The sequence below is a fragment of the Rhynchophorus ferrugineus genome, unplaced genomic scaffold, assembly GCF_030347505.1.
Source record: "Rhynchophorus ferrugineus isolate W39M unplaced genomic scaffold, kcgeb_rfMv2 rfM4, whole genome shotgun sequence".
Taxonomy (NCBI): domain Eukaryota; kingdom Metazoa; phylum Arthropoda; class Insecta; order Coleoptera; family Curculionidae; genus Rhynchophorus; species Rhynchophorus ferrugineus.
This window is the reverse complement of record NW_027472583.1, coordinates 46,163,079-46,185,721: the sequence shown is the minus strand read 5'-3', so window position 1 is coordinate 46,185,721 and position 22,643 is coordinate 46,163,079. Positions and strand designations below refer to the sequence as shown.

Below are 22,643 nucleotides of genomic sequence, written 5' to 3'. Positions count from 1 at the left end.
TCAATGGGGATTTAATAAAAATGTTTACTCTTAAGAAATTAAGAAGTGTATTCTTTGCACTTATAATTCTTTTCCACTTACCAATAATCGTATGGCAGCAAAGATGCTTCATTATTATTATGGAATGCAAAGTCTCGTTCAATTTTAATGTATGATTTAGTATTAAGAAAAATAAATTAAATTACGGAAAGACTCGTTAATGATAAGGTATACAGAAAAAAAATTTTGCTGGTTTGAAACTTTGAGAATTTAACATAGAAAAGGTCATTAAACTGATTGGAAAATATAAGGCTTTTAAGAGAAATTATAGATTTTATCTATCTAGCATTCTGATCATTCTCCTATTTAGTGCTACTTTTTGAGTGTTAAAGGCTAGCAAAAATTATTTCCTCTTTACATTCAATAGATGCATAAGAGGCATTGGAAAACAAAGAATCCTATTAAAAAAAAATTCAATTTTACAGTAGCTAGATCTAAACAATGTTCAAGTTTCAGAGTTAGACCTGAATGATTGACAAAGGGTGTGTTTGAAAGAGCCGGATTTTAGTTTTGATCGTAAAATGATCTCCCTTCCGCTAACACTATCTTGAAGCTCTTGAAGCTTGGTTGATTCGGTTTATTAGTTCAACCATAGATCCAACTTTATTATCCTATATTAATGATCGAGTACATGTATCTGAAGTAGTACGTGTAATACTTGAAATCCTGTATTTGTTCAAATTGGATGCCGTTGAGATAGCAGTTACAATAACAGTTGTCAATATTTTAGTCAATATTTAACACTAAATCTTGCTAGCTTTAGAGATAATTTATAGATTCAAACAAGTTTAAAGTCATCAACTCATCTTCTTTCTCTTCAAACTAAAGATTTTTTATGCATTGTTACCAATCTTCAAAGAATAATTTTTGGTACTTTGCTTTTAGAAATAATTTCGGTATTGAACAATATTCAATTTAATGTATTATAAAAAAACTTAAATTTTGAAATAGCAGTAAATATATGAATGAGTTGACAGATTTCCATTCCACTTAGTATGTGTTTAAGTAACCATAAGTTTAACTAGTAATAGTTAAGTAACCATAAAACGTAATAGACAATCTGACTAAAAGTCATAAAACGTAATAGACAATCTGACTAAAAGTTACTAAAGACGGTTGCAAACAAGACTGCTTTCTTCTCAAGGACGTTAAAAGTTAAAACATATTAAAATTTATTCCGGATGACGGATCATCTCTTCTAAGAACATATAATATAGAGTTTGTCATAAAATTTGCATTGAGTAATGAGATGGTGACTGCAAATACAAGTAGCATCAAGATCGTTAACAAGGCGCTTTAAACTGCAAGTTCACTATATACAATATGTAACTATTTAAAATATCAATATTTTATTATAATTTGCAGCAATTTTGATTTACATTATTAGTTCTGTGTTAATTGTTATATTTTTTATTTGTACATCTAGTTACGAACTACAAATAATATTTCATTAATAATTTATCATTGAATAATTAACTTAATATTATTGAATTTTTAATATTTTTTACTCTAAGTAATTATTGCTTGCTAAAATATAATTTATAATATGAAGATTAAAAATATGTTTAGTCGATAAACTACCATATTGGGGAAGATAGATTGGAATTAGATTAAGCTATGAGAAAGTGGAATTAGTTATCGTTCTATTAAATAAATAACTAAAGAAAAGGAACATTATGTGGTTAGTACAGCAATAAAGTTCTTTATTATATATGTATATTCCACCAACTTTAATGCGTAAAATATAGTTTGGTGTAACTTTTGGTACATTTCCAGATACTTCGTAAAATGGGTGATGTAAATAGTGTTATATTTATTATATTATCTATTTCCAATAGCTTACAAAACAATAACCTTTCTCAGCCGAGACATAATATTTTTACAGTGGATAAACATATAATGATTTACATTCTTTCTTAACATATGGCTTCCACCTGAATTTAACATCTAGGGTCGTGCCAAAATATTCTGCTATATTTCCACATCACAATTGGCTGAATTCTTTCGTTAGTGAAATCAATATGCACTATTTATTAATTTTTATGTGCTATTTTTATGTTCAACAAGATATACCAACAATAACTGTTTGTAACTTTCCGGTTGAATCAGTGTTATTATCTCCAATGGATAGGATTGCATCGTCATCTGTAAATGTAGCAACATTTGTGTACACGTACCAAGTGTGCAAGTACCGAGTGTACAGCAGACAAAGAACTGGACCCAATACACCTCCTTGCTGCACATTTGCTTGCGTTGTCCTTAAATTAGAATAGGCATCTTCTTTTTGAATCTGAAGTATCGGTCGGTATTGGAATATTTCTGATATATTATAGTAACCACATTGATTTTTTAAATAATGCATAACGTAATACAATATTACGGTTGTTTTTTTCTTCTTTTGTTTTAAATAACATAAATAGTATCTGTGTAAAATACAGATTGTAGATTATAATACTTCCTTTTCACACCGTGTATGGATATTTTCTAAATCAATAACATCACATTCTACTGAAACGTTACGTCATTTTAGCGGCCATACCATACCAACACAATCATCATGCAATATTGACATTTACTTTACCTCCGTTGCTTACAGCAAGCACGAATTAGTTTGATACACAAAAACATTTTTGCATATTGCCTGTATCATCTTTGGAACAAGCTGTTGCCAATTCTTCCAATATTTTATTATAACTTTATTTGATAGTTTTTTATTAATTGAAAACTAATCCTTTTTATTTTTTTTCAGATGTTTAGTCATTTGCGATAGATTCTTGGAATTTACCTGCAAAATTTATGATATGTAATTTAACAAATTACGGTATTTCTAAGAAGAGTGACATATTTTACAGAGCCGAAATAATATTTAAGAAGCTATCGAGAAACTGTTAGAATACCAAAATTCTTAATGCAAATTAAAATAAGGACCTGATAAGAGGCCTGAAAAGATTTGATACTTACTATTACTTATATAGTAGTTTTGGCAGTGTAAAACTGTTACTTTTAGTTTAGCTTCAGCCAATGTTTGACGGACGAAATTATGTGCTTTTTTATAAGCAAATCTTAGGATTTTAACTTGACGGATTCCTAATTCCTCACGCAGAATGAAATATCTCGGCATCAAACGAATGGATTAACATGAAAATATCACGATATACAATAAAGTGAACAGGTCGGATTCGAAAACAAAGAACAATATTGTTAATTTCAATATCCAACTTGTCCTAAGATCGAAATCTTAGGAGCACTCCATTTTTAATATTTTGATTTCATACATTTTTAGCCTATTTGACTTATGGGGCACAAATATAGGGTTGCCGACTAGTATCCGCTCCAGTACGGCCTGAACAGTTTTTCGATTAATGACCAACACTTATCGCTGTTAAACCAACGAAGAACTACACGATGATCTCAAAATCATACTACGAAGTTATCTAAGATAAGATTTTGCCTTATAAAGCGAAAGTCACGGCAACGTGGAAGCAATACATTTGCCAAATAACGCACGGGAGTTCAGAAGCTTGGAGCAAACCAAACCACCACACGAACTTGTATAGTATATAAATATTACTTGTAACTTTAGCTTAAGTAGTCTAATTTGATTTTAATAGGCAAATTTTAGCATATACATAGGCAGTTGATTTCCTTCCTTGTTTCTTATATCTTCCATAAGATGCTGCTGAATATTCTACGAAAAGAACGCTTTGTATATTAAAAAGGAGCCCTTCGCGCTTTTCTTATTTTGAAAAGAAACATATAGTGAATTTAATAATATGGTAAAAGATCTTTAGAGGGCCCTTGTAGCTGGTTATTTCAATTATTGCTCAATAAAGTGTACAATTCTATTTATTGACTGTAAACAAGCCAAAAAATTATTAACATCAGTTTTTTAATGCAAAAAATTAAAAAATAATTTAATACATAAAACTTATACTGAGAATTACTGCCTAATTTGTAGAATGATAAAATGGTAATCTGAATCAATAGGATGTAAAAATACTGCAACAAATCGTCAAGATAAGATATACTGTTAAAATAAATGAATTAATGTATGATTTTTTTCCAGCATCTTTGCTCGATTTATTTATCTCACAAGAAAACGACCTCTTGTAGAAACTAGAGCAACTACAATAATGGAATCCATAATTTGGAGATTCGTTGGAATAAGCACTTTGAAGTTAAGGGGAATTAAATGTGTCTCCAGATTTATATCCCATTTTTTATGTTTATTTTCAGAAATTATCAGTTAATCTTCTTCTAATTGTCAGTCATATATGTACATACGTATCAAAAATGTGTAGCTTTTCGTCATATTTATCATACCTATTTATTATTTTGTAGCAATATAAAATTGAACAATGTTGTAAAGCATAGTAGTGTATGGTGGTACTGATATTTCATTGATACACATATTATCAAATTTAGTATTCTTATAACATATATTTTCCATACATTAATGTCAATCAAGACATATTACGGGCATCAAGTAGTAACTCCTGCTCCGATAAGCTGTTAGTTAGAACTATCATTTGAGTTCTTTGCATCGCTTACGTAAAACTAATCATATGTCTCAAGAGGCCTGGATGAGTAACCATAATGCCAACTTTCCAACTTGCTTCCAAGTTATTGAGAATATTGAAGAGAATCGAAAATGGAATCGACAGCCACTCTAAATATTCAATGTAATTCTTCAGAAGACTGAAACAACATTGGCAAAAACATAAAGTTTCACACCAAAACGAAAGTAAATTTGAAAATATTTTACAGCACAATAAGTGCGAAATTTCGACGATTCAACTAAGCATAGGCAAATAAAGTTTTTAGAGTTACAAAAACTGACTTCAACTCAAAAAAAGTATGGGGCTATTATTTAATAACTGCACAAGTGCTGCAAAATTTACCAGGAAATGGAATTGTTAACTTACGAATTTGATAAATATAGTATTTCGATTAAAACAAATCCCAAATATTTGGAAGAGAGCTGAAATAAATATGATCCCAAAACAAAAAAGGCCACCAAATGAAATCCAGTTCTACAGATCTATTACCTTTCCTATTAGCTACCGATAATAACCAAATATTTTGGAAAAAAAAACGACTAAAAACAATTCTAGGTACCTGCACATCCCTTTGGTTTCATAAACAAACATTCAGCAACTGTCCAGGTGCACAGAATCACAGAAATCAATAAAAAAATCTAGCGAAGACAAAAATGTATATTCTATATTTTTTGATAGTTATGCAAAACATAACATGCAAAATTCATCCACAAACTTAAAAAATATAATACAATAATGTCATGTGTGTCACATGTGTCTCTTACAACTCAGCTAGAAATTTTAGTTAAACGAGAAGAAGAAGAAAAATACTGTACAATAAAATAAAATAAAGCACGTGTAACACAAGGAAGTGTAGTGCCGCAAATTCTTTACCTATTTTATATATGTGTTTTTTTTATATCAGTATTTGCTGATGATACTATGACGGTTGCTTACTGAGAAAATAGCAAAGAAGTATATTAAAACTACACATCATCATATACTACCATATACTATACATAGTTAATTATTCTGAAATTGATATAGACCTATAAAATCAAGTTTGGGGATGCTCTACGGAATGTAAAATAAAATGTAAATTTTTCGAAACAAAGTATTCTAGATATACCCTCATATACTAGGAACGACTATTTACATCCAAATTATCAGGACCTTACAGGAAGTCAAGAAAATCGCAAGGGGACATGAGGAGGGTCTCTATTCATGTAAAAACTGAAATATCGCAACTCTTGGGATAGCATTTCAGTAGGAAAAAGATTCAAAAGAATCAAACTCTTAGATTTTGTAGTGCAATAAAGTGTATTTAACAGAAATAAAGTTATAATTAATTACACGTAGAAAAATAATGTATTTTGGTCGGCAAGGAGTAGTAAAAATATATTAATAAAACAATAATAAAGAGAATTATATTGAAAGGTATATAATAAATTTAGAAAATTATTTTGAAAGTTACATGATAAATTTAGAAAAATAAATAATTCTTCTATATGTTAGATTTACAAATCCCTAGTATTTTAATTATTGTAATTATGAATTTAAGATATGCAAATTTGATTTAGAATTTCTTAAATTCTATCGAACATAATTATTGTTATTAGAAAGTTATGTTAATCCTAGTTTATTTGTGTATATGTTACATGAGGAAGCATTTCGTACATTATACACACTCAGTATTATTTAGTCGACACATCCTGAACGTCGAATGTGGTCTTGTTACCATTCTTCTATATTGAAACAGAAGTGGTAAAAGTAGCAACTATCTGTAAAAATATTATAAATAGTCGATCGGTAACCAAACACAACCTTCAAAGTCTTGAGCATACATACACACACACACACACACAGCTCTCACCCATGTTTGATGGACGAAACAGAAAAATATTACGGGTTAATGGCGCGACCGGAGATTTACACGAACAATTAACAGGAGAGCAGCGTATACCCAGTAGCATGGCTTCGTGTAAGGATCTAATCATTGCTAATTGTATTCAGTGGTATACCGTAGATATATTCTTTCTTATATTGCCACTCTACTTCTTGAACGAGCCCAATATTCCAACTATATTGCTATAAATTTTATTACAATAGTTTTATTATTGGTCTCTGATATGACTCAGAATATAATATTGATCCTGCAGAATAAAATATTCGGAGTATATATTAGTACGGTTCGTTTAGGTTAGGCCAAAGAACGGAATTTTATGTATTATTAGGAGCTTTCATGCATTTTTTAACCGATTTCGAAAAAGGACGAAATTGTATATTCAGTTACAGAATTAGTTAGTTAGTTATTACGGTGATTATTATGTACATATTTTAGTTCCTTTTTAGTTTAATAATATGTTAGTTTAAATTTTTTTGTTAAAAATATTTTATAATAAGGATCATAGCCATATAAACAATAATGAAAAAATCCAAAACATCTGTAAATTGATAGTTTTGACACTTTTCCGTATAAATCAATTTTAATATTTATTTTTGTGTGATTGAAATATTCAGTGTAAGCAGACGCTTGTCATTACGCGAGCGTTCAAAATTACATTGTTGGCATTCATTATTTTTATTTGATTTGAATAAATTCACCAAACAAATCCGCCGAATTTTTTGGGCCGCAACCCAAAAAATTTTTCTACAGGAGTGTTTCCCATTTCCCGAGTCGCGACCTGGTACATGCCACCCCAATAAAATACCAAGTCGCAACAGCAGTTGAGTGATAGTGAGTAAGTACCGCCAAGTACAAGTTCTAATATTGATTCCAGCAAACGGGTGCACGATGAACTGGTAAATAAATTTCCAAGAAAGAAAAAGGGGTCATGGATCCGATAATATATTGAGGTTACATTCAATTCAGTTTTACGGAGGACACAGGTAACAAACCATTATGTGTATTTTGTAGCAAGTTCAAAGTTGTAGCGGCATTTGGAACTAAAACATTGTGACTACAAAGAAAAGTCAAAAGGGTTCTTCGTAAATAAGACGAGAGAGTTAAACAATAGGAAAAAATATGGAATCAAAAAAATTTTGTCCTGGCTTCTTATGAAACTCCACAATTAATTTCCAAGTCTGGCTGTCCACATGTTAACGGTGAGAAGATAATAATTCCGTTGTTAAATATTGCAGCATCTCGATTGTTAAACCAGTAAAGCCAAGTAAGTCAGTCAAGTCGGCGTTATCGAATAACATGGTAAAGGGTTGGATTGTGGATATAGCAGATAACATTGAAAAACAGTCGTAAGCCATTGGAAATTATGTCATTATATTTCCTTGCAAATCGATGAAACGATTTGTATGATTTTGAACGTTTTGTACAATTTTTTGAATACTATTTATGAACAGTTTTTATTTTGGAAACCTTTGCCAAAAGCAACGACAGCGGAAAGAATATTTAACTTCATTAAGGATTATACGAACAAAAATAACATTGAATAGAAGAAGTGAATATTATTCAAAAATAAAAGTTTTAGCACTGAAATGTGTATGGGCTCACAGTAAGCATTCTAGAGGGGCATTGATAGTCAAGGAAATGCCTTTATCCTTGAATTCTATGATGCAAGAGTCTGTCAAGTTTATAAACTTTATAAAATCTCGTCCACTGAACTCAAGATTATTCTCTGTTTAGTGTAAACGTTGTATTTTAAATAAAATGGACATGATCACGAATTCACGAATCTTCTTTAGAGTAATTTGCAGCCGAAACTTATAGAGACGAACTTATAGTGACGGTACTCACGATTGTTGTTTACGATGGTTTGATGAATCATTTAAAAGTGGTGATTTTGATGTGGATCACACGGAAGAGCGTGAGAGACCAAATAGTTCAGATACAGTGAGTTGTAAAATGTATTGGGCCAAAACTCAGCTTAAACTCCCAAAGAACTTTCAGACAGAGTTGATTAGTGAGAGTCAAAGTTGATGAGTCAACTGGTATATATACATATATATATATATATATATATATATATATATATATATATATATATATATATATATATACATATATACATTGAACGGTTAATTTGAAGTCTTAACCTCAAGTTTACAATCTCTCAGGTAGTTGCCTAATGATTATTTTAAATAACAACATACATAACAGTTAATGAAACTGTACTTAAAGGCATGATCGCATTTTTAAACAATATTCACTATGGTAACATCAGTTTTTACTAACTTTATTTTTCAAAATGAGGAATTACGGTTGAGTATACTTTTATGTTAAGCTTTGCTTTATAACTAATCTACAAAACTCTCGATGCCAATGAATTATCTCAGTACGTTATTTTAACAACCTTTGAGAATAACTGCTTAATAAAAACGTCTGTTTTTAAACAGGGATCTACATTGTTTTATTAAATAGGTATATCCGCTCCGTTTTACAATTTAAATATGAATTATTCTGAACATAAAATATAAAACAAGCCCCTTGTCAACACCGTAATCAACTCTAGTTAAATATTTATTAAGTCCGATATTGAAATCATGTTTTTAGATTTTAGGTTCAAGCGAACTCGGAAAATATTCTCGCTGTTTTATAACCGATGAAGCTATAAGAAGTGTTGCCAGAAATATAAAATATATTTTTGTAGCGTTAAAAATTAAATTGTTATACTAAGAGTAATGCTGTAAATAATAAAATGAAGTACACACAATTGAAACTTGAATAAAGAAATATTTTAGTTTCATATTAAATAGTGTAACTACAGTTTCTTTAAGATAAAGGCTGTTTTAAAACGTTATTTGGCGGCTTCGTTGGCGCAGTGGTAAAGGCAACAAGAGGGTCCTGCTACCGTTGCGATAGTTGCGGGTTCGAATCCTGCTGGGGCATCTTACGACCAATTCTGTTAGTGATTGTTTAATATTTGTGATTGTTCTTAGGCAAGTGAGCAAAATCTGACAAGAAATATGATCCAGTAACTAAGCTGGGTAAGACCGGATGTCTTCGGGGATCATTTTTAAGTTGGTCACTCGCCAGTCGATAAGGTTAATACCGAGTAAAGTAAAATCCTCTTTTAGCGTTCTATAGAGCAATAATAATTAATCCATAGCTAAATCTAACCATTCAAAATGTCGATTTCGCCGTAGAAGTTTGGGAGGAATGTGTTCATCAGATATCATTCGACAGACATATCCAAACCATTGTAATCTAAGTTTCTGCATTTGTTTTTTTTAACTTAATTTTTTTAAACTTTTTTAATAACTTAATCGAACTGAACAGTGTCCAAATTTTTTGAGCAACACTAAAGGATAGGGGAAACCAACATTTTACTTCCAGTTTTCTATTCGCATCTTTTTAGAAAACCAAAATCTGCAGCTCGGCCTATTAGGCTTATTTCTTGCTCGTTGAGATCTGCCATAACAGGAGATCCGTCCTCAGTCAATATTTCGGTCTTTTTTCATTATATTTTTAACTACCGCGTTGCATATCACGTAGGATATTCAAAACTTCTGCGTCTGAATATTTGGATACAGCCCTGCCATCAGCGAACATAAAAATGGGTCAAATAGTGTGTAGCATTTTATAGAACTTCATGTTTCCTTTTAGATATGTTTCCTTCTATTGCATTCGCTACTATGTTAAAATGCAGTGAACAGATGGCATCCCCTTGGCTCGCTAAAACCTCAAATTTCACAAATCATTTGCACTTCCAACTAGAAAGTATCGAAGGATGCCTGAAGAAGTTTAATCATTCTTTGGGTTCAGTTTCTTGATGTTCAGCTTCCAAAGCTGCTCATATTGAGAGCCAATATATAAATTAGCAAGCAGAACGAGAATCAATAAAAACGACAATAGCAGTATTTCCACATCTAATAAGTTCCTCCATAAACAGACAGAATGTGAAGTCTTACCTACACAGCCGCTATTCGGTCTAAATCCCACCTGCTCTTGTCGGCTTCCCTCTACGCTCTTTGTAAGCTCTTTGTGAACTGATTACTATGCGTTTCCCATAAATAATTTTTCGCTTATTTATACAAAACTAACTCCTTGATTTGGTAGCATTTATCTCATTAAATTTACTCATTACTGGTGATTAGTCCAGTTTGCTGTTGATTTGTTTCTTAACATTGAAAAACGAATGATAAGAAGAATAACTATTGTTTAACCTATTGGGGAATGCATCATAAGTAAAAAATGTGATAAAATATGTTTTAAAAATAACTAGTACCATGACATTATCATGATCCATGAAATCTATTAGGATTATGACAAATAAAAATTTGAAAATTTGAACAATTGCAGAAACATTTGATAAACAGGTATTGCATCCAGGCTCCATTAAATAAATTTTAATGACAGTATGGTGAGAGAAAACGCAGTTAAGCCATTAATTTGTCTATTCATTAAATCTATTTAGCCAAAATTGATGCAGCTTAACAATTTGTTTTCAACATACTAGAATTATTGTCAATTCCTTTTCGATTTTTTTACTAAAAATAACAAATTATTTACAACGAATAGATAAAACATATTTGTATTGGTACTATGTAAGTATTGGCAGTTCTATATATTGTGTCCAACTCTAGGGTAATTTTTAGGCGCCATTCCAAAAAATAGTGTCTCCTACAGCTAAACCATTCATCGAGTCATTTTTTAACTTCTTCGAAATCTGCTATGCAAGCGCGTGTGCCATATATGCGAAAAGGCTATACAATTTCCCATCCAAGTGATATTAACACTTCTTTGACTAACCTTGTTATATGTGGATGTTCGTCGATCAACGCATAGTTCAAATTGATCATTTGTTGTATGTAGCGATAATTATTAGCGGCTTCTTCAGGTTTCAACAGATTTTAAAATACAACAACAACCTGGTCCCATAAGACACAGGGCATGATTCTACGACCGAAGCAATTTTTTTTTCGCTTTTTCGAAAAAATTTTCGAGATAAATCCATTTTTATCATCCTTTACTATTCTAGGTATAAGTCCATCCTTTTATAAATTTGAAGCTGCATTTAAGTGGTGATTTTTAGATTTTCTAATTGCCTGTTAATCAATTCATGTCGCCGCAATTTATTCACATCACTTGTAATTGTTCACAAATACATTACAACAACCATTTTACTAATTAGGTTTGCATTTGTGTTGGGTCTTCTTCATCCAATTTCTTCTACATTCTTCAAACGTTTTCAGCCTACCAAGGCATTATTTATCTTGAACGTTGAACGCACTTATATTTGCATAGTATTTTTACGACTGTAGCATGTTCACTATAAGTCTTTACCAGCAAATGACGACTTCCAACGGCTTTTTACTTTTGATGAAACAATAAAAGGAATGTGTGCTGCAAATGCACGTTTTCAGGCCCAAAACTCGTCATTTTCAAAAAATTATACTTATAATATAATGCTGTTATATTAGTGGAACACAACTTGTGCATTTGTAAGATTAATGACATAGGTATCAAATTATAACATTGCATACATGACTGGTGAAATCTATTACAAAAACCGGCACATTACCGACACATCTGGTAATAAACCGAAATAAATAATTAAAAAAAATTGCCTCTTACCTAGTGAATTTAGACCGTAATGTGCTTGATATACAGTACTAGCAGCTGAGCTGCTGATTGGTAATGTCGGGCTAATTCCGGATCCTTGATTGAGTTGTCCAAGGGACTGCCCGAAACTGCCCATGGCTACGGTACCTTGACTTAACTGTGTCAGACCTTCAATAAAAGCTTCAATGTTAGTCGATACTAAAGAAAACAATATAGTAATAATCTGAGCTTACCTGACGTCATTCCTGTCACGCCCCATCTTGATTCGGACGATCCGAACATGGTTGAGCCACAGAGGCTTTCGCCCATAGCTCCGAAAGGTGGTAAACCGTGTGATGGAAGAAGGGCTCCAGGGGTGCGAAAGACGTTGGTGGTTTTCTTTCTCTTCTTCCACTTAGCTCGTCGATTTTGAAACCAAACCTGCACAAAAATTCGAATTAAATAATATATTCTGATTTGTTTTAAATTATATTTAACATTATTATCGGAACTTAAATTTGTTGCACAAACACATGGACCATTATATTAATGGGATCTTGTCTAGTCGTTGATATTTTCTTTAATAGTTATTGCTAATTATTAAACCAGCTATATTGTAACATAATATAATATCTATATATAATATAATGCATTGATTTTCTTCCACAGAGATCAAACAGAGAGACCTCCTGATAACGGCTTGTGTTAATATTTTAACACAACTTATTCAACAACTTATTAACTATTAAGAAAAGGTAAGGCTTATCTGATTCATTGGAGAATGGTTTCTTACCAAAAAATTTGTATAAATTAGTTTGTATATTAAAAAAATTATTAAATTTGTATTATAAATTATTAATTGTTCTATTAATTGTTGAGTAAAAATGACGTGCATGGCATTTGGGATTAATCTACAAAATGAACAAATTGCTACCGCGGAATTACTGTCATCTGCAGAAATCATATCTTGTCGCATGAAGGAGCATTTTCAACACTTAAACCTATTTCGCCTAGAGTTCCACAGGGCAGTGTCTTGGGACGACTCCCACTTGACCACTTGACTGATATCGGATTTCTCAAGTAGAATTAGCTAAAAAGCTCGGAATATATCTCGATGGTAGTTCAAATTGGTAACAAAAAGTAGAGCAGATTAGACTCAAAGTCAAGCAGCTCTACGTTTTAGTCGTAAGATATTATCAACTTAACCTAAATTTAAAGAGATTGATCAAGTCAATCATAAAGCCAATTTGGACCTATAGGAGTGTAAATATGGGGTAATCTTCTAAGTTTTACGATTAATTACTAATGCCTATCACTACGTAACCAACGAAGAGCTGCGAGCATGACGTCCTCGGAATTAAATGGATACACGAAGTGATCCAAGATTTCGCACTAAAACATGAAATAAGGTTGCTACATTACCGAGACGTGGAAGTAATACAGCTACTGGACAACACGCAGGAAATCAGAAGATTGAAGCGAACCAAACTACAAGAACCTAGTTACACGAAAACACTTATACAAGTTTAGTGTATACAGTTGAGTATAACAGAACAGTAATAATAAATTAAATTGTAAATTAATATTGTACTAAAAACATCTAATTCAAGATGTTATTAGTAAAAAAAATAATAACAGTACCAAAATGCGAATTATCGTAATATATGTATATATCAAAGGTAATTATTTTATTTTAAATAATTTGATATGAACTGTAATTGCTATTCTCTTCCTTTGTACCTATATATTGAAAGAAAAGCTTTTTAAATATTTTATATATGTTTCCAATAGTATGTTGCAACAGAAGAGCAGTGGGCAGTATCCCCTTGGCGATTACATACTGGGATATTCAAATGAAATCGACAAATCTTTTCGCACTTTCGTACACAACTAAAGGAGCCATCATAGAATATTTAAGAGTTTAATTATGTCCGTTAATTCTATCCTAAGTATTTTATATACAGACGTAAGCAGAATGAACAATAATAACAATGAAAATCATACAAAACAAAAAAAATTATGAGGTTTGAAAATATTATTTACATAACCACGATAATTTCTGTATTGATATTATTATTGAAATGATTTAAGCGAACAGAATTCGTATTAAGTTCGAAAATGTCTATTAGTGTATATTAGGTCCTTCGTTGTTTTTATTGGAGATAGTACTTTATCCAGTTTTTATTAAATTATTACTTTTAAACCGGTTTCAATTCCAATTGCTCCGACCATATATATTGCAAAATCTTTAACATACTTTGTTAATTTATCAATATTTACAATGCCATTAACACATATTACAGATCATCTGATGCCATGATATAATTGAATGTTGCAAACATCGTTATTTGTTATAACTTCTCGATATAAACCAAATAATATTTAAATATAATGATTATTTTAACCTACAATATGAAGTAATTGATTAATATTAATTAAAAATAAAATACACGGGACAGTTTATCATAATGTAAAAACTGTAATATTATTTATAAATATTTCCTGTAATATAATATATATGCTATTTAACGTAATAAAACCGTATTGAATATTATCGATATGACAAGTACCCGTTTTCCACCACGGTGAAGATTTTTATTATTTAATTAATATTTTATTATTTCAATATATGCACGAAATATACAACTGACTAAAATTGACTTATTAATTTGCATAATATTATGTTCTGTTTTTGGTGTTACTCTATACCCACAGTAAGGTGAACTTATCTTAGATTTAAAGAAGTTTCTGCAATAACAAAGTGGGCTATGCCTGCACACTATATTTCGAATAGCCTTTTGTTTTTGTATAAGGTCGAGCATTGTTATGATCTTCTAATCTGGCCGTTTGTCAGCCAATACTTGCTTCAAGCTAATGAATTTCGATCGGAAATGCATTAATAGTTTCCTTGTATTTTAGCAGCTCGTTATACAACATGTTCTTCTGAATCCATCATATACTCAGAGATGAAGCATTCTGATGAAGCATATCTGCGTTAATATTTTCTTGTGTTTCCAATTTGCCCATGTAATAGGATTTATATGCACATTTCAATATCAGCAACAATTCGATATGAAAAGGACTTCGTTTGCTGAAGAAATGATTGAAATAAATTCATATTTTAGTGGTAGGTATGAACATGTTTTGTTCTCCACATCAATGATACTAATTTTGTGAATTTCTACTAGTAATTTGGTATACCTGTCTATACATAAACTTTCATAACATTTGGTAAACTTCCACTGGTATATGATCAATTTTAAGCAGTTTTCTATTCAAAATAAATTTAAATCCCTGCGAGTATAACTTTGAGGATGACATATTTTAGAGAGTGAGAAATTGTACCTCACCATTAAATAAGGACATGTCACTATATATATATAATAAACAAGTATAACGGTAATTATTAATTATTATTTTAAAATAATTTAGTGTTATAAAGTTAAATTATCAGACATCTTTAGATGTTATATTCTTGATTGCGCTATATTTTACATCCGTGAATACATCCGTGTTGTGGTCCACTTTCGGACTCTTTTATTTATTTAAACAAAGTGAAGAAGCTTTAGTTCAATGATGTCAGAGTTGAATAACCTCAACATTCCCCCAGTACTAATATCACTTTTCAGGACTCTTAAAACAGCCCGTTAATTATATTGATAAACTCCACATCCAGGTTGATGTAAAATAACCGTTTTTTAAACAAAGAATCTTTATAATATTTACCATTTGATTCTATAAAAAATCCTGTGATAATAAGCAAATTTTGTCTAAACACTTTCTTGCATCAGGATTGTTAATATGGTTACAAATCTTTATTAATTTAAGAGAAATTGTTTAAACTACATTTTATGTTAATGTTCTTATCTGGCTTTATATGTGGAAAATGCTCTTCATGCTTCCTATATATGGCTTATTCAGACAATAGACAATAATATTATACAATCTAAAGTTCTCAGGTAGTACTCATAATGTAATCATCATTCAGAGAATATGCCATAAAGTATCGCGCCATGTACCATTATATCTTTAATAAGCTGGTTTAAATAGCTTTTGCGAGTTTAAAATAGCAATAACAATATTTTCTAGTTAATTAAAATACTTAATAAATATCTGGTCTAACATATAGATAACACCAATTGACATAAACACACAGTTCATTAATATCATAGCAACTATTAGTTTACCAGTTACAATGCTTTTCGATTAATATATTATTATGGTGTTATTGTGTGATGATGGACCTTGTTGAATTCGCATTTTGGTTTAATTCCAGTTCTTTTATTTTCATGTTAATGTGCTCCTGCCAACCCGTGGAAAAAAATCGATTCTTCTAGATATTTGTCCTTGTTGCTGCATTTAATTCACTATCACACTTGTATGCGTAGTTTAATTGTATATAAATTTAATATACACTGATTTTTCGCTTCCTTGTTGTAGTTTTCTGGTTGCCTCTTCGCTATTGCATCCAACAACATGTATCGCAACATCATTAACCAATATAGCTATGGTCAAATTTCTGCTTGTATTTCACATGTATAAAACGGGTTAAAACTGGTCCCAATATACTTCCTTGTGACACACCTGCCTTAATTTCTTTTATTGCAGAGCAGGCTTCCTCTTGTTTGACTTTAAAAATTTTGACTGAGATGAAAGAATTTAGAAGTGGTAACATTTTCTGAAGCTTGCGTGTAACCACAAATCAAACTAAACTTAGGCTGTGTTTAAGAAAAAATATAAGCGATCGAGAAATTTTATCTTTTATATCATATAATTACAGATATCTCCACAGTTGAAATGCATTTTTAATCAACTTGGTGATTTACTTCTCGACAGTCGACCAAGTGCACAACGCAACAGCGGTCGTTGAAAAGGCATTCGAAAGAAAACTTCCCTGCAATGGTCCTGGACGTCTCACAAGCTTTTGGCCAGGCATGGCATTTGGGATTAATTTACAAAATGAACAAATTGCTACCGCGGAATTACTGTCATCTACAGAAATCACATCTTGTCGCATGAAGGAGCATTTTCAACACTCAAACCTATTTCGGCTAAAGTTGTGTAAAGCCACAGGGCAGTGTCTTGGGACCACTCCCACTTGACCACTTGACTAATATGGGATTTCTCAAGTAGAATTAGCTAAAAACCTCGGAATATATCTCGATGGTAGTTTAAATTGGTAACAAAAAGTAGAGCAGATGACTCAAAGTCAAGCAGCTCTACTTTTTAGTCATAAGATACTATTAACTTGACCTAAAATCAAAGAGATTGATCAGGTCAATCATAAAGTAGTTTAAATGTATATAAATTCAATATACACTGATTTTTCGCTTCCTTGTTGTAGTTTTCTGTATGCCTCTTCGCTATTGTATCCTACAACATGTATCGCAACATCATTAACTTTTTCTAAATTTTCTGCTTCTATTTCACATGTATAAAATGGGTTAAAACTGGTCCCAATATACTTCCTTGTGATACACCTGCCTTAGTTTCTTTTATTGCAGAGCAGGCTTCCTCTTATTTGACTCTAAACATTTTGACTGAGATGTAAGAATTTAGAAGTGGTAACATGTTCTGAAGCTTGCGTGTTATCGCAAATCAAACTACACTAAAAAAAATATATAAGCGATCGAGAAATTTTATCTTTTATATCTTATAATTACAGATATCTGCAAAGTTGAAATGCTGTTTTAATGAAGTTGGTGATTTAGAGTGCTATTTGGAAGTATTTAAGAGATATAAAAGGTTCAAATACATTTCTGAATGAGAAAAATAGCTATACGAAACAAAAATGTAATTTCTTTATAACATAAATATTGATGTCAAACTAAAAACGAAGCTAACACAAAAGAAAACGAAGGAAACAAAAATAATATAAAATAGATTGGAAGTTTTTTTAATTTTAATATTTAATCATAACGTATAGCGTTACTAGTAGACTAGAATCTAAATAACCTACTGGTACTAATACATACATGTTGAGAATTTGAGTTCAAAATATACTAGGGACATCGGCAAAATATGTTTTTTTTAGCAAAAGCCTCGCTAAAGGTTCTCAAAAATCACTTGTTATCGGGAATTCATATTAACTTATTCTTATTATTATTAATAATTAATAATTATTATTATTAATTATATTATTATATTACTTATTTTGATTTTAACATATAGACATTGAACATGTGAAAGAGGGTTAAAATATTACAGTCGATAGGGTAAAACTACGGAAACGGTAATATATTCCACGTGATTTGATCAATAAACATATCCAGAAAATAATGAATGACAAAATGTTTCTTTAAAGACCAGAATACTTAAACAAGAAGCAAATAAAAGGCGTCTTGGTGGCGCAGTGGTAAAGGCGATGGGACGGTCCTCCTACTGTTGCGATAGCTGCGGGTTCGAATCATGTTGGGGCATGGTCGTAAATGTATGTTGTGCTTGTTTAAAATTTGTGAATGCTCCAAGTAAGACTGTAAAATCTGACAAGGAAAATGATCCCAGTCACGCCAGTAACCAGGCCGGTTAAGACCGGATGTCTGCTGGGGTGAAGAAGCAAATAAATACAACTTATATTAAAGTTATATTATTAATACTCATATTTATACTTGTCCTAAATGGGTTTAGGTAGGTTTTTGGTAAAATTAGTGACACATTATTTTGTGAATTATAAAAATATTGTGTTACATAAAACGTTAAAGTACACTATAAATCTTTAAAATTCAATAATTTAACCAGTTTTTGTCTCATTATACTTTTGTAGCATTAAATACATTTTTAATATTAATCACTATGGCATTTCTGTTATTTTAACTGATATTTCTTACCTACTATCAGATAATTTCTTGCTCGTATATGACTAGTATTCATTAGAATATACTAAACATTAACAAATTGTCAATAATTTGTGATCAAATTATATAAAACCATCATGAGGTATGTTATTGCCTATAACTGAAATCTGATCTAAATATATATAAATTTTATAATAAATATATCATTCTCACCTATTCATATGTTGTCAGAAATTGCAAAAGATGAAATATTTTTTTAAACAAAATTAGCTTACTGATTATAAACTAATAGTTGCTATAAATCCCAAAATTTAAAGAATATGTCCAACTATATATTGTATTTTTACAACCTAATTATGTTTCCCACCAATTTTAGTATTTTCTAAGCTTTATAGCTGGAATCTTTTAAATAATACAATTTTTATTTAATAGTATTCATGATTACTTATATTATAGATTATCTGTTAATGTTATAAAATATAGATTTTATAATTTAAATTATACTCTCTAGACTGAAACTAATTTGGAAATAATAGGAATTTTAATGTATGCTTTATTGTATATCAGAACATAGTATATGTAAATATTTATAACACTAATCCTCTTTAGCTGTATATCTGAAATCTTTTAACTAATGCAATTTTATTTAATTTTTATTAGAGATGGATTTTCTAAATGAAATGATACTCTCTAGAATGAAGCTAATTTAATTTGTTCGTTTTTGATTGGATTTTGACGTTTGATTTATTTTATATCAGAACATAGGATATGTAAATATTTATAAATATTTCCTTGCATTTATGCTTTCCTAATTTGAATTTGTTGATATACATATTATATATATATATATATATATATATATATATATATATATATATATATATATATATATATATATATATATATATTGAAGATAACGGCAAATTAAAATAAAAAACTAAAATAACAACTAGCGAAAAAATCCGCCATAGTTTTACTCAACGCAATCGCAGCAAGCGTTCGATTTAAAAACAAAAGAGAAACAACCAAGGGTGGCGGGGAGCGTTCCGAAATCGGTGTAGAGGGGGCGGGCGGCGTCAAACGCGGCATCCTGACATCCGGGTCGGGGGAGAACGGGGCACGGAGGCGGTGGGGGGAAACAGGATTGAATGGCGGCGGTGGTATGACGGTTGCTAGGTGTTGGGAGACGTCAGGAGGGTTGGCGGATTTCATCGCTATGTCGGTTCAATATGCGCTTTCAGCTAAGAGAGAACGTTTTTTGTTTCCTGATCGTTATTCGGTTCTGTCGTCTTTTTTTTTTGTTAGCTTCTTCTTCGAGCTGGAAACAATTGCAAGATTTTAAGCAATTTTTATTCAATAGACGATACTCGTTCGAATTCGTACATATTAATAAATGGTCCTTTAAAATCAATTTCGTTGTATATTGTATTAAAACTAATGATTAATAAACGTCACTGTAATTAATGGTACCGATATATAAAAATACAATAATGAATTTTCTACATAACATCACGTTAGACAAAAAGCAAAACACATTAGATCCAAAATAAAATAACTATACTGGTATAGAGGTTGATCTATAATACAATTATAAAGCTAATTTGAGCCTATGGGGTGCAAATATGGGGTTGCACTAAAAATTCAAATCAACTAGTCATACAACGCTGTCAAAACAAGGTTCTTTGATTGAGTACCAATGCCTATCGCTACGTAACCAACGAAGAATTGCACGATGACCTGGAAATCAAACAGGTTTGCGAACTTATCCAATATTTCGCCTTGAAACACGAAAGAAGATTACTAAATCATACTAACGTGGAAGCAATACAACTGCTGGACAGCGCGCAGGATGTCAGGAGATTGAAGCGAACAAAACCATACGAACTTATATAAAGTGTATACCTTTAGTGTAAACTATAGCTATAAGTTATTATAATTTTATAATTGAGGAATACATATTGATGTATTTTCTCGCACTCGTCTTGCTTGTGAATTAATCTAAGTACATAAAAAAAGTAGTAATAAATTAATTGTAATTTAAGATTGTATTAAGCGTATCTAATAAAGATGTTATAAAAAATTCTAAGTTTTGGGGTTTTTAACGGATTTGAATTCAAAATTGATCTTGAGGTATCTACAGTATGTGGAAAATCTAAACATTACTTGAATATCTACAAATATTTTAGTCAAAATATATGTTCTTCATTTTGAACACATAATGCCATTCAGCTTTATTCAGCTCATCAACCATATTACTTGAGATACACACTATCAATATCTTAGCTTACATCAACATCGATAAACATTCTTTCGTGTTAGCAGATATTTTCATTTTCTTGTATAGATCAAGCGATGTTTATTCAATAGATGATACTCGTTCGAATCCGTACATGTTAGTAATGTAAAACTGATGATTAATCGACAAGACTACAGTCTATTCAAAGTTATTTTGTACATGCGTCATCTAAATTTGCGACGACGAAGCATCGCAATGTTGCCGCATCAACCATGAGTTTTAGTTCAGTTTGGCTTTGATATGTAACAGAATTCTAATCTAAATAAAATAATTGAACAAAAATGGTATCAAATATAATTTATTGTTCCATTATTGTGCATCTAAAAGCTTCAGTTAATATTTATAACTTCTCATTATAGCTTACAAGAATTTTGCATACGTCCGACAACAGGACAACTTTGACAGGCTCATTCGTTTACGTTTTCGGATTAATCTGACAGTATTGTGTCTCTTTTTAAGTAGAACAAAATAAGAAGAAAAATATTGTCTGATTCTGAAAGGAATTTGCAAATTGCCGCAGGCAATATATTAAACACCTTGATGGCGTATGTACAAAAAACTTTGAATAGACTATATATTTAATAATATCGCTACATAAAATCACAGTAATACATTTTCTACATATTTAATTGCATACATATTAAGTGCTTTAATCAAAAAATATGTTCTTCATTTTGAACACATAAGGCCATATTCAAGTTTATATAATTATATCCTCAAAATAGATGGAAGTATTAAATAACTCTCTTTGTAAATCGACCAGAATATTTGAAATATGCACAGCCACCATCTTTAACTTCGTTGAAACTCTCAAAGAATTTTCAGGCAGCTTATCAGTTAATGGCTCAATTGTTTCTAGACGTTTACAGACGGTGAAAAGACAGTAAAAAAATGTTTCTAGGACGTATTGTGAGTAAATTTAAGAAGTGGATTTACTACGATAATTTCAAGTGCGAAAAATCATGGGTTAGTCTAGAGAGTCATCCACATCGACCTCGAAGTGGAATAGTCAGAAACTGTTAGTGAAGATATCTGCGAGCTTCAACTGTATAAATTGAATTTTTTTCAGTAAAAAAAATCTGAGTAAGTTATATTAAAAAAAAACAATATTCTATAATTACTTGAATAAGTTTAATTATGCGGAATTAGAAATATTCGACTAAAATTTACATAAAAAATGATATGACTTTCTCGAGTTAGACTCGATATGATCAAATCAAATTGAGCAAATTAAACAGCAATCTCTACGCTCAAAACACTTTGTACAAGTAGTAATTTTTTAGGTGGATACCGTATACTGACCATATTGAGATAAGATTCAAGAAGATTTCGATTTTTCAATCTCTCTAATTTCTTTGAGCAACTCAAAAATCAGGAGTAATTTTTGGACCTGGAAGTAAAATACTGCCAGAAAGGTGTAAGACGTTTAGCATAGAAACGTAATTATGGGTAATAATTCGAAAACTAATGTACACAAT

General features: G+C 30.8%; 1 protein-coding gene across 1 annotated transcript in view; it reads right to left on the bottom strand.

The window, feature by feature from the left end:
- The window catches only part of otp (orthopedia), a 98,453-nt gene that overhangs the window by 13,903 nt on the left and 61,907 nt on the right, over positions 1-22,643 (bottom strand). The window contains exons 3-4 of the mRNA XM_076403606.1: positions 12,330-12,516; positions 12,109-12,264 (exon numbers count right to left, since the gene is read on the bottom strand). Coding sequence (XP_076259721.1) covers positions 12,109-12,264; positions 12,330-12,516 — 343 coding nt within the window. The remainder of the gene's footprint in view (positions 1-12,108; positions 12,265-12,329; positions 12,517-22,643) is intronic.